Genomic DNA, 14274 nt, shown 5'->3' on the forward strand with positions numbered 1-14274 from the left:
TGATCATAGGATCTCCAAACACAGACTAGAACTATCATCATTAACTTCTCTGGGTTTTTTTTTTAAACCTTTGGCTTTGTACTGAAACTATTACCACCTTGTTTCCCATGTTTCCATCTCTCAGGCCACAGATCATAAGACACCTTATCTTTCATGGTCACTTGAAGCAGTCTTTCACAGTAAGTCTGTGTTCTCTGCATAGACACACATATGAGTGTGCGAGTTCTATGAGTTTCTCTAGAGATAGTAGTAAAACAAGCATTCTAGAATCAGATCTAAGGGCTGGATTAAAGAAAACTGCTCTGCCACTGAGCTACATCAGCAATTTAACTTCCTGATTCTGATGAGGCTTTAGAGAAAGTATGTATAGAAAGTAATTTTTAAAGAATTTATGTTTAGTTTGAAATTGGGGTGCTAGAGATTAACCCAGGGTGTCAGACATGCTAGACAAATGTTCAACCACTGAGCTGTACGCATGACCCTAAAACACTTTTAGCATGACTTCACTTCTGATAATTTCATCAGCTTAATAAGTTGATTCCTTCCCTTAAAAACAAACAAAAAACAACAAAAAACAAACAAACAAAAAACATGTACCTGAGAATCAAAATGCAGTGGTAGTAACACACTGCTTATGTAACTTAGGCTGAGGTCATATTGGATTACAGTAGGCCCCTAATCCAATAGGACTTGTCTTCTGAGAAAATGCTCAGACGAAAATAGCGAGAATGCCATGTGACTATGAAAACAAAGACTGAGTTCACCAGAAACTTCCAGGAAACTGCTAGAGAGCCAGGAAGGAACAAGAAAAGGTTCCTATAGATGGGAATAAACATAGTACTTTCATTCCTGACTTCTAGCTTTCAGAAATGTGAGATAAATTATCTGTTTTAAGACATTCCACTTGTTATACTTTGCAATGGAAGCTCTAGAAAACAAGGAAAGAATTCTAGTTTGAGAATTAATTTTCTGTAACAGTTTTATAGCTTGCAGAGTCCTTCCAGATCTGTTAACGAAAAGAAAGTGCATCCTGCTTAGATTCCTAGTCCTTAGAAGATCCTTTATTCTCTGGAAACCTTTATGATCTTCTACTTAAGCCTGGAATTCTGGGGTTTTGTGATAATTGTGCTCATCATCAAAGACATGGAAAAAGAATACTCCGAAAGAGCAGGGACTCGGAGGTATATAACTCAGTAGTATAAGATTTGTGTAGCTTGTACAAGTCTGCAGGCTTGATTCTCTGGAAAAGTAATGTGTAACCCCAGTCATAAGAATAGTTCCTGTCGGGAAAGAAAGTCTATGTCATTTGTATGGGGCATGAGGAAGCTTGAGGACTGCTGCCCAGTGGTAGAATTCAATTAGCTCTACCTAATAACTTGTAGAAAACTGCAGTTCAATGGAAAGAGTGGATCATCCACAGTTACTAAAACAATCTTGTTGTGAAGCTATGAGGATCTGGAAATGATATTGCTGTTAGAGGAGTACTAGCTTCTCTTCCAGGGAAACCAGGGTTAGATTCCCAACACCCACAGGGTAAGTCACAACCATCTGTAACTCCAGTTCCAGGGGAATCGATGCCCTCTTGTGGCCTCTACGGTCACCAGGCATGTAAATGGTGCAGAGATGTACATTAGGGCAAAACACCCATATATATATATATATATAAGTTCTTCCAAATTACAAAAATGTACCCATAAAACAAAATCCATGCCTTGTACTTCATTTACAAACAGATTTTGAATTGGCTAATTAAAAGCGATACTTTGTGGTATATCAAAGAATCTTCTCTCCCAATTACTTTGTATTTTCCACCTTTCTGCTCAAACAGAATTTTGGGGAAAATTCGAATTGCAGATTTTTAAAATTAAATCAAGCTAGGATATTAAGAATTTATAAGAGCCTCGGACACGGGGCAACCAGCCTAAACGATCAGTGTGCAAATCCAAGGTCAGAGGCTGCCGTCGGTCAAGCAAGGCCTGGAACTAACGACATGACTTCCCCGACGCAGGGAACAGTGGGGACATCGGTTCTTTGCAACCTCGGGTTGTTGGAAGTGGACGAGCACAGATGGACGAAGGGAGACCACCCCTCGGCCGCACAGCATTCCCCGTTAACGCTCTGCGTAGTTAACCGCATCCTTCTAGCTCTCGCGTTAGTACCAAACTCGCTCTTCCGGTTTCTCGGCCGGGTCCACCGCGGCCCCTCTGTCGTCATTTCCTGTGGGTCTGGACCGCGGAAGAGAAGATGGCGGCGCTGGGAGAACCTGTCCGGCTGGAGAGGGGTGAGTGCGGCGGGTCTCGCGGCCGCGATGGGTGGGGCGGGTCGAGACTACGAACCGCTTTGCCTACCGGCCGGAGCGAAGGCAAAGTGGCCGGGGCGCTGATACCCGGAACCCCCCTCCCTCGGCCTCGGCTCTGGGAGCTGCTGGTGGAGGGCGCTTGGCGTTTGAAAGATGCCAGACCCGGCTGTTCTCGCTTACCGTGGGCACTGCTCGATTCAGCGACCTACCCACGGCTGTAGGCACAAGCACTCCCTGGGTGTGTACTACAGAAGGGCTTTCAGCTTCATAAACCCTAAGAGCAAAGGCCACACTCGCTGTTCGGGACTGTCTGCTGTCATTGCCCCTGTACACGAACAGATTAGTGTGGCCTCTTGGCCTCGTTCTTACACTTGGTGGACACAGGCACATTCCCGCAGAAACTCCCTCGCCCCCATTTAAAACTCAGACTCCATCATTTGACCACAACCTCCGGGCTTTGAGTTGCTGTTTCTTAGCTTTCGCATCCCTCCAGCCACGGAGAGGGTGCTTTAAAGAAGAAAAAAAAAATCCAACTGACTTGATCTTGGGTAGGAGATTACATAACTAGGAGGAGTAGTGGCTTGATTTTAAATCACTTTTAAGTACGATGCCATTCCTTGCTTAACAAACGTCCAATTGGAAATCTGGTTGGTTGATTGCTTCTTAGAGCAAACAGTCAAGAAAAATAAAACCTATTCAAGAGAAGCCTGTGAAAATACTAGGGTCCAAATTGTGGGTTTCCGATATTGTACTCTGTTCTGCCCAAGCTAAATTTCAGACAACCGAAACAAGCTTTTTACAATTGGTAGTCATAGCAATCAGGAAGTACCAGTTAAACGTTTTGAGTACTGTTGGCAAACAAAATCTTGGAAAAAGTGAAGTTTGACACTGCTTTGCATATATTAGTATTCACAATTATAGTCTCAATATTAATATTGTCCAAGAAGGAAGTAATTTTAAAGTTTGTGTATGTAATAGAACCCTCCTTCATGCCTCACCCACAATGCTGACTAGTTTTGCTTTTTATTATAGTGATTATGGAAGTCATTTCTTTCTTTCTTTCTTTTTAAATAAATGAGCTTGTTTCTGACAGGGTAGCTTGGGAAAGACTAAGGTAGGCCTACAGCTGTGACATTTTCTTCTTGAGTGCTGCAGTGTCAGTGTGCTTTGTGAATAGGAGCAAATCTGCTTGTATTAATCAGAAGAGTTGGAAGTTTATAACAAGATGGCGATCTTCTGTATTTTTTTTTAAAAAGCAGAAACTGTGGATCTTTACCCTCTGACATTTGCTTTTTGCTGTTAGGAAGTTTTCAGTTAGACAGTAGATAGTTCAAAATTTGGTAGGAATGAAATACTAGTTGGTTTTTGCCAGTTAGCAGGATAAGCAAGTCAGTTGGTGTTAAGTCTGATTCTGATTGAGAATTCTTTTTTTTTGTTTGTTTGTTTTTTTTTTCCGGAGCTGGGGACCGAACCCAGGGCCTTGCGCTTGCTAGGAAAGTGCTCTACCGCTGAGCTAAATCCCCAACCCCCTGATTGAGAATTCTAACAGACCTAACATATTCTCAAGAGTTCTACAGTACAATTCCACAGTAAAATACCAGTACATATGACCAAGTTCCTGTTTTGCTTCTAAATGATCAAAGCATAGTTCACTGGTACACGAACTTAATAAGCATGTATTTGGAATAGAGTTTTTAACTCATTGATTAGTTGCTCTCCCTTCTCTCTACCCTCTCATATTCTCCTCTTCCCTTTTCTTCTTTCCACCATGTTGTATTGAGTTCATACTAGGGGAGCACTCTAGTGCTGAGCCATTTCCCCAGCCCTGTAGGTAGGATTTTAATATGGATAGTGTATTGTAACTTTGTCAATCAACCACTCGTGAAACAACATTTATTAGCCATTCTGGTGCTGGGAAATCAGAGCAAAGGTAGTCTGTTTGATTAATAGCAGTTTAGACTTATTATCTAAAACTGAATCAACTTTTTAAAAGCTTCTCTACTAAGTTTATTTGGACGTTTTCATAAGCAAATGTAAAGTCCTTTTCCTTGAAGTAAATATCTGGTGAAATCAAAAACTTCCTCCACTTAAGTCAAAAGTATGCAAGGATTAGAATATATAGGATAGTGTATAGACTCTCTATAGAACCCAAAAGTATCTTAACCTTTGGAGGTAAATGGACACAATTGAAATTTACTGAAACGTCTGTTAATTAGCAATAGTAATCTACTGAGGCTGGGGTTCAGAAAAGCCTTAAGGAAAAAAATCAGAACAGAAGTTGTGATTAATAGTGTTACAACATGAATCTGAGTTTTCTAAAGTTCTTTGTTCATTAAACACATTTTTTACATTCCCAGTGACAGTTATCTAATATGCTAAAGTAAGAGTGTGTGTTTGTGTGTGTGTGTGTGTGTGTGTGTGTGTGTAATTCTTTAGTATTTTTTTCTTTTTAAGTTGTATGTGTTGGGAGCCTAGGGGCTGGAGTGGGCAGAAGAGGGTGTCAGATTTCTAGAACTGGAGTTTTAGGTAATTAAGAGATTTCCAAGTGGGTTCTGAGAGTCAGGAAGTACCGAATCTCTTTACCCCCTAATGCTTTAATATTTCATAAAATTAATTTATACCAACAATTTAAAAACATCTGTGTTTGTGAAGGATTTTTGTTTTCCTTTTCTTTTTCCCAAATGAAAAAGGCACTGTTCCTGCTGTTTCACAGTGAAAGACCATAAATCAGGCCAGGAATCTTACCTGAGGTCACCACAAGCACTAGGACTAGGTTGATAAAGCTGTTTTTCTTTTTCTTTTCCTTTCTGTTTTGTAACTCCTATCTGGACATGTCTGAATTAAAACAGTTAGCAACCCCCCACCCCACCCCATCCCCAGTTAGTTGTATTTCCACATGTTACTGAGCAATCTGCATGTTTCCCTTTAGGAAGGCAACAGTGATGTCACTAGCACATGGTCTCTAGGTTTTTTATTTTGGTTTTTGTTTGTTTGTTTGTTTGTTTGTTTTGGTTTTGGTTTTTTGTTTTTTTGGTTTTTTTGGGGTTTTTTTTTGGCTGCTTTGGTTACAAATAAGATGATTTGGTAAAATTTTATTGACGTAATCATCAAATTATTTATTAAATTCTTGATAATACTGTTAGTTTTTCTTATCTAAAGATTTTTTTCCCCTTCTACTGTTTATTCTTTGGAGAATTGGGGGCGGGAGGGTTGGTTGTTTTGCTTTGTTTTTGAAGTAGTATTGAAGCCCAAAATGGCCTCAGCCTCTGAGGGGAAGATTATTCATATTGGGGACCATACCTGACTAGCCTTTGGACTAATCTTAGCTGCTATAAAGTTCTAAAGGAATGAGGAGAATCCTTAGCAAGAATTATCATTTGTGTTTTGTTTCCCCTGTAGATATCTGCAGAGCAATTGAATTGTTGGAGAAATTACAGAGGAGTGGAGAGGTGCCGCCACAGAAACTTCAGGCTTTGCAAAGAGTCCTCCAGAGTGAGTTCTGCAATGCTGTCAGAGAGGTAAGTTAGCATAATCTATATTTCTTCAAAATTTGAGTTACATAGCTACAGAAATACACTGAAATTTGGATTCAGAAATAATGTAGAGAATAAACTAGCACCAGACATGGCAGTGCACGCCAGTAATCACAATATTCAGTATTCACAATATTAAGGCCGGAGAAATTCCATGAGTTACATACAGGTCAGCTTGGGCTATATAGGTATAGAACAACCAGCCTGTAATAAAAAAGAAGAGATGTGAACAAAGGAAGAAAACATTAGAACTAGTGTGTTCTCTCCCTCTTTCTCTCTCTCTCTCGTTTGTTTTTCCTTTGGAATTTTTAGCTGGGGTTATAGCTCAGTGCTTATCTAACATGCACAAAACCCTAGGTTCACCCAATCCTTGCCTTACCCGTACCCCTACAAAAAAGAATTTTCTTTGAAATTTCTAATAGAAAAGCATTGCATGTTATAAAGACTGATAATTGTCTTTGGGAAATTTTAACATATTTATTAACTTTGCAGAGAACTCAAACATAGATATAGTCCAAAATTTAAGTATGGTGAAAACTTTGTCTTTGCAGGTATACGAACATGTTTATGAGACTGTGGACATCAGTAGCAGCCCTGAAGTGAGAGCTAATGCAACTGCAAAGGTAACGGGATTGTCCTTATCAAAGGTGGGACTCCAAAAACTAGAGCTGAAACGGGCTGGGAGGAGGAGGGTAAAGTGCTTACTCTGGAAGCCTGAGGACCTGAGTGCAGATCCCCAACTCCCAGCCAACGCTGGGCTTGGCAGTGTCTATAACCCCAGTGCTGGAGGAGGGGAGAGGTAGATATTCTAGGGACTTACTGGCCAGCAAGTCAACACACATGTATCCATATACACAGGCTACCTGTGTGTGTGTGTGTGTGTGTGTGTGTGTGTGTGTGTGTGTGTGTGTGTGTACAGTACAGAAGGCACAAATTAAAGGTTTAACATGCAGTTACTAGAATCATTGTAAGCTTTGAAAGCATGTCTTCTATACTATATTACACTTCTCAGATATTAAGAAATAGGAGTTTTTTATTTGGTTTAGGTAAGATATTTTGTGATACTGTTTAGATGATATATTAAAAATCCAATAGTATGTATGTCATGCCTCATATAATTGTATTTAGTGCACTGTACAGATTTGTGACTATAACATTAATTTCATAGTCAATAAAGTGACTTTCTTGTAGAAGAGGAAGCATCAGAGTTAAACAACTCCCTTGCAGCACACCGCAGTAAGTGAATAGGGACTGTAGGATAAACCCTTCAATTACTCCTGGATTTTCCCTTGACTTTGACCCTGCACTTATGAGGCAGTGTTGAACGGAAGCTACCTCCTCAGGGCCATAGATGGCATGTTTGTGTGCTTTCTTGTACCAACTTAATTTTCCTCAAATAACCTGCGACATTGAGCCATCTCACCACATGTGCTTAAGAGTTCTCACTCACCACTTAGTAGCAGGCTGTTATTGCTAGTCACAGCTCCACAAAAGGAATCACTAGAGTCTTCATTAAATACAGATACTAAGTGTATAGGCTTCCTGTGTCAAAGTCCCTAAATCCATAGGACCTTTGGGTTTGGGACAGTCTGTGAGTATAGTTCAGCTACAGAGCTTGCCTAGCATGCATAAGGCTCTTGAGTTCCAGCCACCCCTAGCACCACATAAAACCAGGAGTGGGGCATATGCCTATAACCCATTGTTTGGCAACTAGAGGCAAAAGATACAGACATTTAAGGTATTCTTGGCTCTTTAACATGTTTGGTGCCAGCCTGGGCTAAATGAGACCCTGTCTCCAGAAGGAAAAAGCAAAACATTTTTTGAAGTTTTGGCAGCGTCCCTGCAACCGCAGCCAGCACACGTGGCTGAGGCCTGAAGGTGAAGAGTGTAAAGCTCGCCTATGCTACAAAGCTGCTCGCTGGCTTTCACCAGCCCCACCCCAAAAGGAAATTCCGTTATCTCTGACTTGTGTAGTTCTTGGAGGTGCAAAGCTCCAGAGCCTTGGCTCTGTAAAATGGGGCCTTTTTTTTTCAGTACGGCAGAGATCGGAGTTGGTGCTGACTCAGTCTCCCTTCTCTCATTCTTGTTTTTCCATTCAGCATCCATAATGAAAATGGGGCCTTTAAAAGCAAAAGGAAACAGAATGTAAACCTGTGTTAGAATACAGTTAGACACAGCTATGTTTCATCTTTATCTTTTTCTTTTAGTTGTAACTAAATAGTTAACTGAAGCAACAAAAAGCATGCCTCTGGGTTATGTGCCTTCTCATTATTGAGTCATTTCTTGATATTTTCATTATTTACTGTGTGGTATAAATAATATAGCAGCCAAAATTTCTTGATATAAGAACACATTTATGAGGTAGGTTGTGTCTTGCCCCTGAAGGAGCCACTCTATCTGCTTTGAAGCTCAGGGCTGTTGGCATTCTCAGGGAGAGCTCACATCTGTCTGCTTGGCAAGCCTTGACCAGCCCTGTGCATGTGCAACAGCATATTTCTGAGCTCTGGAGGAGCTAGTAGTGATCTGAAGCTTACTTTCTACATAATCCGAGTATTATATCTCTTACAAACTGACTTAACTCAGTGAAGCTCACACATGAAAAGCTATATCCCTCAAAAAGACTTTTGTAGGCTAGGAATAAGGTTAATGCACATCCTTAGCACATCTGAGTCTCTGGATTCAAACCCAGCACCTCAAAAGTGAGTTATATTCTTTGATGTGTGTATTTTTCTTTCAGGCTACCGTTGCTGCGTTTGCTGCCAGTGAAGGGCACTCTCATCCCCGAGTTGTTGAGCTACCCAAAACAGAAGAGGGCCTTGGATTCAATATCATGGGAGGCAAAGAACAAAACTCACCAATCTATATATCCCGGATAATTCCAGGTGGAATTGCTGACAGACATGGAGGCCTCAAACGAGGAGATCAGCTCCTTTCTGTTAATGGAGTGGTAAAGAGAAATTTTATTTCTATTTGCTATTTGCAGTAATGTGTTGTAGCCACTTGGGGGTGTACTAGAACAATCAAATCAGAAGCTAGAAGGGGGAATACTTTTGAGATTGATTTCTAAAATCCCTTGAGAGAAGCCTCTCAAGGTACTGCTCGGCCTGGTGCCATGGGATTGCTTTGATTTTTGTGATGATAGTGGAGCTTTTGTTGAGTGGAAGAGCAAACGCATGTACTAGGCAGCTTCTTACTCTGAGTCACAGCCCCAGCCAGTGCTTTGTAAAGCAGATTCAGTGTGGCTGTAGGGCACTCAGGTTAAGGCGCAGTGCTGTAAGCCTGTGTATAAAGTCAGAAATAGACTCTTCACTTGTTTACAGTGATAATTACGTGATTTACTCCTGACCTGGTGCATTAGTAAGGCATGAGTATTGCTGTCTTCTTATTCTCAGAGTACACAGAAATGGGTCTCAGAGTTCACATTGATTGAAGTGATAAAGTAAGACGTTGTTATAGTGCTGAAATGATGTAACATTGACAATTCTTACTTACTTGTGTATTAAACCTTTTCACGAGTTCGATTACTTATAAACCTAATTGTCAGTTGTTTATCTTATGTGTGTTTTCAGAGTGTTGAAGGAGAGCACCATGAGAAAGCGGTGGAGCTACTGAAAGCAGCCCAAGGCAAGGTGAAGTTAGTCGTCCGGTACACACCAAAAGTCCTGGAAGAAATGGAGTCCCGCTTTGAGAAAATGAGATCAGCAAAACGCAGACAACAGACCTAATCGTTTAAAAACTCTATGTTCCTTTTGCTTTTAGCTAGGAAAGTTACTTGTGACCTACTGATGGTCTTGATGCCAGTGATTGTAAAACACCAGAAACTTCCGTGAACTCTTCTTGCCATTTTATAAATGCCTGTTTTAGCATCACTATGGTTGTAGAGAAGCATACACTTTTTTTCTCACGAGAAAAAGTCAAAGTTGATGAGGGCAGTTCTGTCCTGCTGTTTTTACAGGCCTTTTTCAAACACAGATTTTGTCACAAAGTTGTTATAGATTTTTAATAATGCTTTTTTAATATTAAAATGTACTTTTACATTCTTAATCTTTTTTTAAAAAGAGGTTTCTTTATTTGGCGACTTATTTACAAATAACAGATCTCCAATATTTCCTTTTGCTTACTGCAATTTCTTTGTGAAATTTGTTTTCATTTTTCCAAGCAATTAAACATAGCAGTCTTGATTGTGGCGGTTTATCATGCCGTGAGTGTTGCCATCTCTGCTGCATTGTGTACTTGGAGCATAACATATGAGATCATATAATCAGTGGTAAATCATAGCTTCCATGGAACCTTTTTATTTTTATTTAAACAATGTATAACGTATTCATTTATACTGATTTATAAAAGAAAGGTTTTAAGCACTGAAGCAATCATTGCTAAAATATGTATTTCATAATATTTAAGCAGTGAAGCAAGAGGATATAATTTGATTATTAGCATTACCAATTAAATCCTTTATTTATATTTAACAGTCATAAATTATACATGCAAAAAGCTCAGATTTCAACTTTTCAAATTTTTATGCTATTCATTTGTATTTAAGTATATTTCTCATAGTTTGGTTCTTTCATGCCTAGACATGAGTCGGTTAGTCTGTGCTGGGGAGAATGGAAGTAGGACAAGGTAACAACTTCAACTTTTAGAGCCTGAAGAACCATATATTCCTACTCCCAGCTTCAGTACAGACTTGAGATATGAAGGGCAGGGAGGATTTGCTTAAGGTACAGAAGCTGGCGGTTTCCTAAGTCTCACAGTGAGTGGGGCTCAGGATGACATATATCTTGATGATTCAGAGAGCGAGCGATGGGAATTTGGAGCAGTACTTTTCACCATTTGTCCACTGGATGTCACCATTTTCCTAAAAGGCAGCTATTGGTACATGATTGTGACTGTGGTCTTCTAAAAGCTGAAGTCAAAGTGATTAATTTCCAGTCACAGATTACAGGAACATTTTTAAAGGGTTTAAGTGATGATGTTAAATAGAAACAGATGGGTTGAAAATGGAAGGATTTGTCATAATTACGACTATTACCTTTATTTTTTAAAAATGGGCATTTTGTAACATTCCTTCAGGAAGAATGGAAGTGTGTATGTTTTTCTGCATGTGTGTGAGCACTGTGAGTCTTACAAGATTACTGCAGTTTTCAGTGATTTTCAGAGTAAAAGTCAATCAACATGTTATTTATCATTTAGGACTTGAACACTGGATTGTGCATGGTTGAATGTCTTTAGTCCACTACAAAATGTGCTTGATATTGATAGAATCATGCTGAATTGTATATTTTCAAAATTAGCTCATGTGTTTTTAAAATGTTGAGACCAAAGTAGTATAGAAGAGTATGACGTATTTTAATTTAATTGTAAAATTATTAGAGGTATTTGTTTTAAAACTATATTAAAGAAAAGTGTTGGTGCATATAGAACAGTACCATTATTGTTATGCTCGTATTTCTGCATCCCAGGGCAAGTAAACCCTGAGGAACCCTTGTCTTCGAGTAGCTACTGGGGCTGCAGCTGCTCCCGAGGATGCACCAGCGTCCCACTATGATTACAGCTTCCTGGTTCATGTTTCAGCTGTTGCAGAATTTCAGCCAAGTTACTTTTTTTCCTTAAGTACGTTGAAAAAGCTTTTTTTTTTCCTTCTTCGGTAACTCACAGTCTGTTCTTTGTGGCCAGCACCTATTTATAAAGTCTTAAGTAACACTACTTAAAGGAGCCAAACACAGAGCTCTTCTTGGTACTGTTAAGCATGAGTAGCAGTAGTTGGCTTTCATTGATGCAATTCTCCTATCTCAGAATTTTAAATAATGACCATAGGAAAAGTCAGTGGCAAGTGTACAGTAGTCTTCTTGTGTACTAAGGAAATGAATGAATTTTAATCTAATAAATGGATGATTTGTGGATTAAAACTAGGCAGTAAATATAAAGGGTATTTGTTTGACTTGTAACTTACAAATGTAAATTTCCCTTAGCCCCAGTTTTCAATTTTTTTTTTCTTAAATATTTCAAAATGAGTTGACTTGGTGATTCATGACCTTGGTTGCATGTTAGAATGCCCTGCAGATCTTAAAACTCATCTAGGTCCCTTCACATACAGCTGATTCATAATCATTTCTTTGTGATTGACATTTCATATGACAGTGTCTACCCTCTATTGTCTTCAGAGGCTCATTCTGACACCCAAGCTTCAGAAGCACTAGCCCATGGACTTTCTGATTATACTGGACTCTGTTTGAAAGTACATTTAATCTGAAGCTATTTAACGATTGATTCTACTCCTTAGTATCTTTTTATGGGCTTAAGAAGTATTTGGCAGTCCTTTTTTTTTTTTTTTTGGAGAATCTCTACATAGTTCTGGCTGTCCTGGAGCTCTCTCTGTAAACCATGCTGGCTTTTGTATTCCCTTTTCTTGTTCTTTAAAAAATAAGACCTACCAGTAATTCAATTGTAAAATCTTATTAGTGTTTCTCCTTCTGTCCCCTTTACCTTTAAAAAAAATTGCAGGTTATCATTTGAAAGAGCATGTTTAAGCATCGCCGATGTGAAAGCACTATGAGGAATGAATCTGTGCCGTCTAGATATGGCTCCTTTATCATTACTGTTCTACTACATGGATGGAGTCCTGTTCTGTAGGGTCTCACTTTTTAAGATCATCTTCCTGTTGTAAAAGTTTAAGGCATTTTGCTCAAGTACTTTGTTTACAATTAAAATGAATAGAACTTAATAGAAGATAAGGTTATGGCTTACTGGAAAGCATCAGCATGACTTGGTATAGACTTAAAAGAGTACATGTGATTATACTGTGGAATGATTATTGATATATAAGGACTCTAGTAATTGTACCTCCTGAATAAATGTCCGTTTGCGCATTTTCTAACTTACAGTCCATTGTCTGTTCTGGCAACAATCTCGCTTTGTAGTTTTACTCTCCAAAATTCATGAGTAGTGTTTCTTCAAAGGTTGTTGAAGTAATAATAGTTACATAATGGGGGAAAGTCATTTGATTATTAATTTTCAAGAAGTTTTAAACTAATTTGTAACTGGACGTGGTTTTTAAAAATATTGGCAAAGATTTGATACACTTGTACTCTTTTTAGTTTGAGAAAATTATTTGGAATGTGAAACAGTGCTTTTTCAATAGATGAATCATTTAGCAATTAAATTCTGACTCTAAGGCTTATTTAAAATATATTTGTATGAGTCGTGTTTGTCCTTTGCATTTGACAAAATTGATACAATTACAAGTTGAACGCTGTATGTAAAATAACCGTTACATAAAGTAAAAAGCAAACTCCGTGGTGGTTCCTGAAATGAGACTTCAGATTTCTGTATTTTGTTTGCCTTTCATAAACTATAACTAAACCAAACTTTGTCTTCTGTTATTTCAAGAGGCAATGTGACATGCTTGATGGCAGAGACTATGCCCTCTCTTCACTTTTTAAAGAATTTTTCACGTATATGAGTTCACTGTAGCTGTCTTCAGACACACCAGAAGAGGGCATCAGATTCCATTACAGATGGTTGTGAGCCACCATGTGGTTGCTGGGAATTGAACTCAGGACCCCTAGAAGAGTAGTCCGTGCTCTTAACCTCTGAGCCATCTCTCTAGCCCCCAGCTGCCCTCTTTAAATCCTTGTTGCCATCCTTACTGTGAGCCTCTCTGTCCTGGTAGAATGCCCTGTAGAGCTTTCCATCTGTCATCTGCAGTCAGTGCCCGTGCTGTCTCTGAAGCTTTTTAGGCTGCCCGCAATTACTGGCTGGGTAGTCCCCACACACTAAGTAGCTGTAGGACCCTACTAGCAAAAAGTAGTTAGGGGACAAGAGGGTTCATTAAGGAAAGACAAATGCCACCAGCTTGACGACCTGACCTCAAGGCCCTGGGCTTGAAAGGCACAGCCTCTCTTGCAGGTTGTACTATGACCGTTATGTATGGACAAACACATACAAGATGAAGCTTTTAAAGTAAACTGGCAACTTTTAAAATTAGTGCCAGTTTTGAGGAGTGAGGCCATGCTCAGAATAAAATTCGTTGGAAAAGTTCTAGTACTTGCTAAGTGAAAAGGCAGTGTCAGTAGACCCACAGCAGAGGCAAAGATGAGAGTGTGCACAGCCACCGTTGAGCATGCAGAAACAGCCGGCCACCATCTTAACATTTGTTCATCCAGCCAGCTCATAATAGTTTGTGCAGTATACTTTTACTAAACGAATTCTGGCATTACCAGAATCCAACACTGAAACAGAACTCGGTGCGACTTCTTCCATGTGCAATAAAGATCCCAGTAGAAGTCTTGTAAGAGGATGAAGTCCTGACAGTTGAGTTAGGGCCTTGCTGATCCCTGTTCTCTGTGGTGGAGATTACCTTTGGCACTTGCCACAGTGTAACAGAGCTTGTTCTCCGAGTGCCTATCCAGGCCCATCTGTTCCACAGGGCATAGCTTTCCT

The 14274-nt window shown here is 39.5% G+C and overlaps 1 protein-coding gene across 3 annotated transcripts; it reads left to right on the forward strand.

Moving 5' to 3' along the window:
* The first annotated feature begins 260 nt into the window (after positions 1-260).
* Lin7c (lin-7 homolog C, crumbs cell polarity complex component) lies at positions 261-13199 on the forward strand. 3 transcript variants are annotated; one of them, XM_063284464.1, is made up of 6 exons: positions 261-360; positions 2009-2281; positions 5699-5817; positions 6384-6455; positions 8570-8779; positions 9402-13199. In XM_063284464.1, exons 2-6 carry the CDS (start codon positions 2245-2247, stop codon positions 9555-9557), a joined length of 594 nt encoding a protein of 197 aa, XP_063140534.1. In that variant the 5' UTR covers positions 261-360; positions 2009-2244; the 3' UTR covers positions 9558-13199. The 3 variants fall into 3 exon arrangements, with proteins under 3 accessions (XP_063140534.1, XP_063140533.1, NP_068623.1); XM_063284463.1 differs by lacking the exon at positions 261-360 and adding an exon at positions 1133-1181; NM_021851.2 differs by lacking the exon at positions 261-360 and having other exon boundaries at positions 2220-2281.
* Positions 13200-14274: the final 1075 nt, after the last annotated feature.

Source organism: Rattus norvegicus, chromosome 3, assembly GCF_036323735.1.
Source record: "Rattus norvegicus strain BN/NHsdMcwi chromosome 3, GRCr8, whole genome shotgun sequence".
Taxonomy (NCBI): Eukaryota; Metazoa; Chordata; class Mammalia; order Rodentia; family Muridae; genus Rattus; species Rattus norvegicus.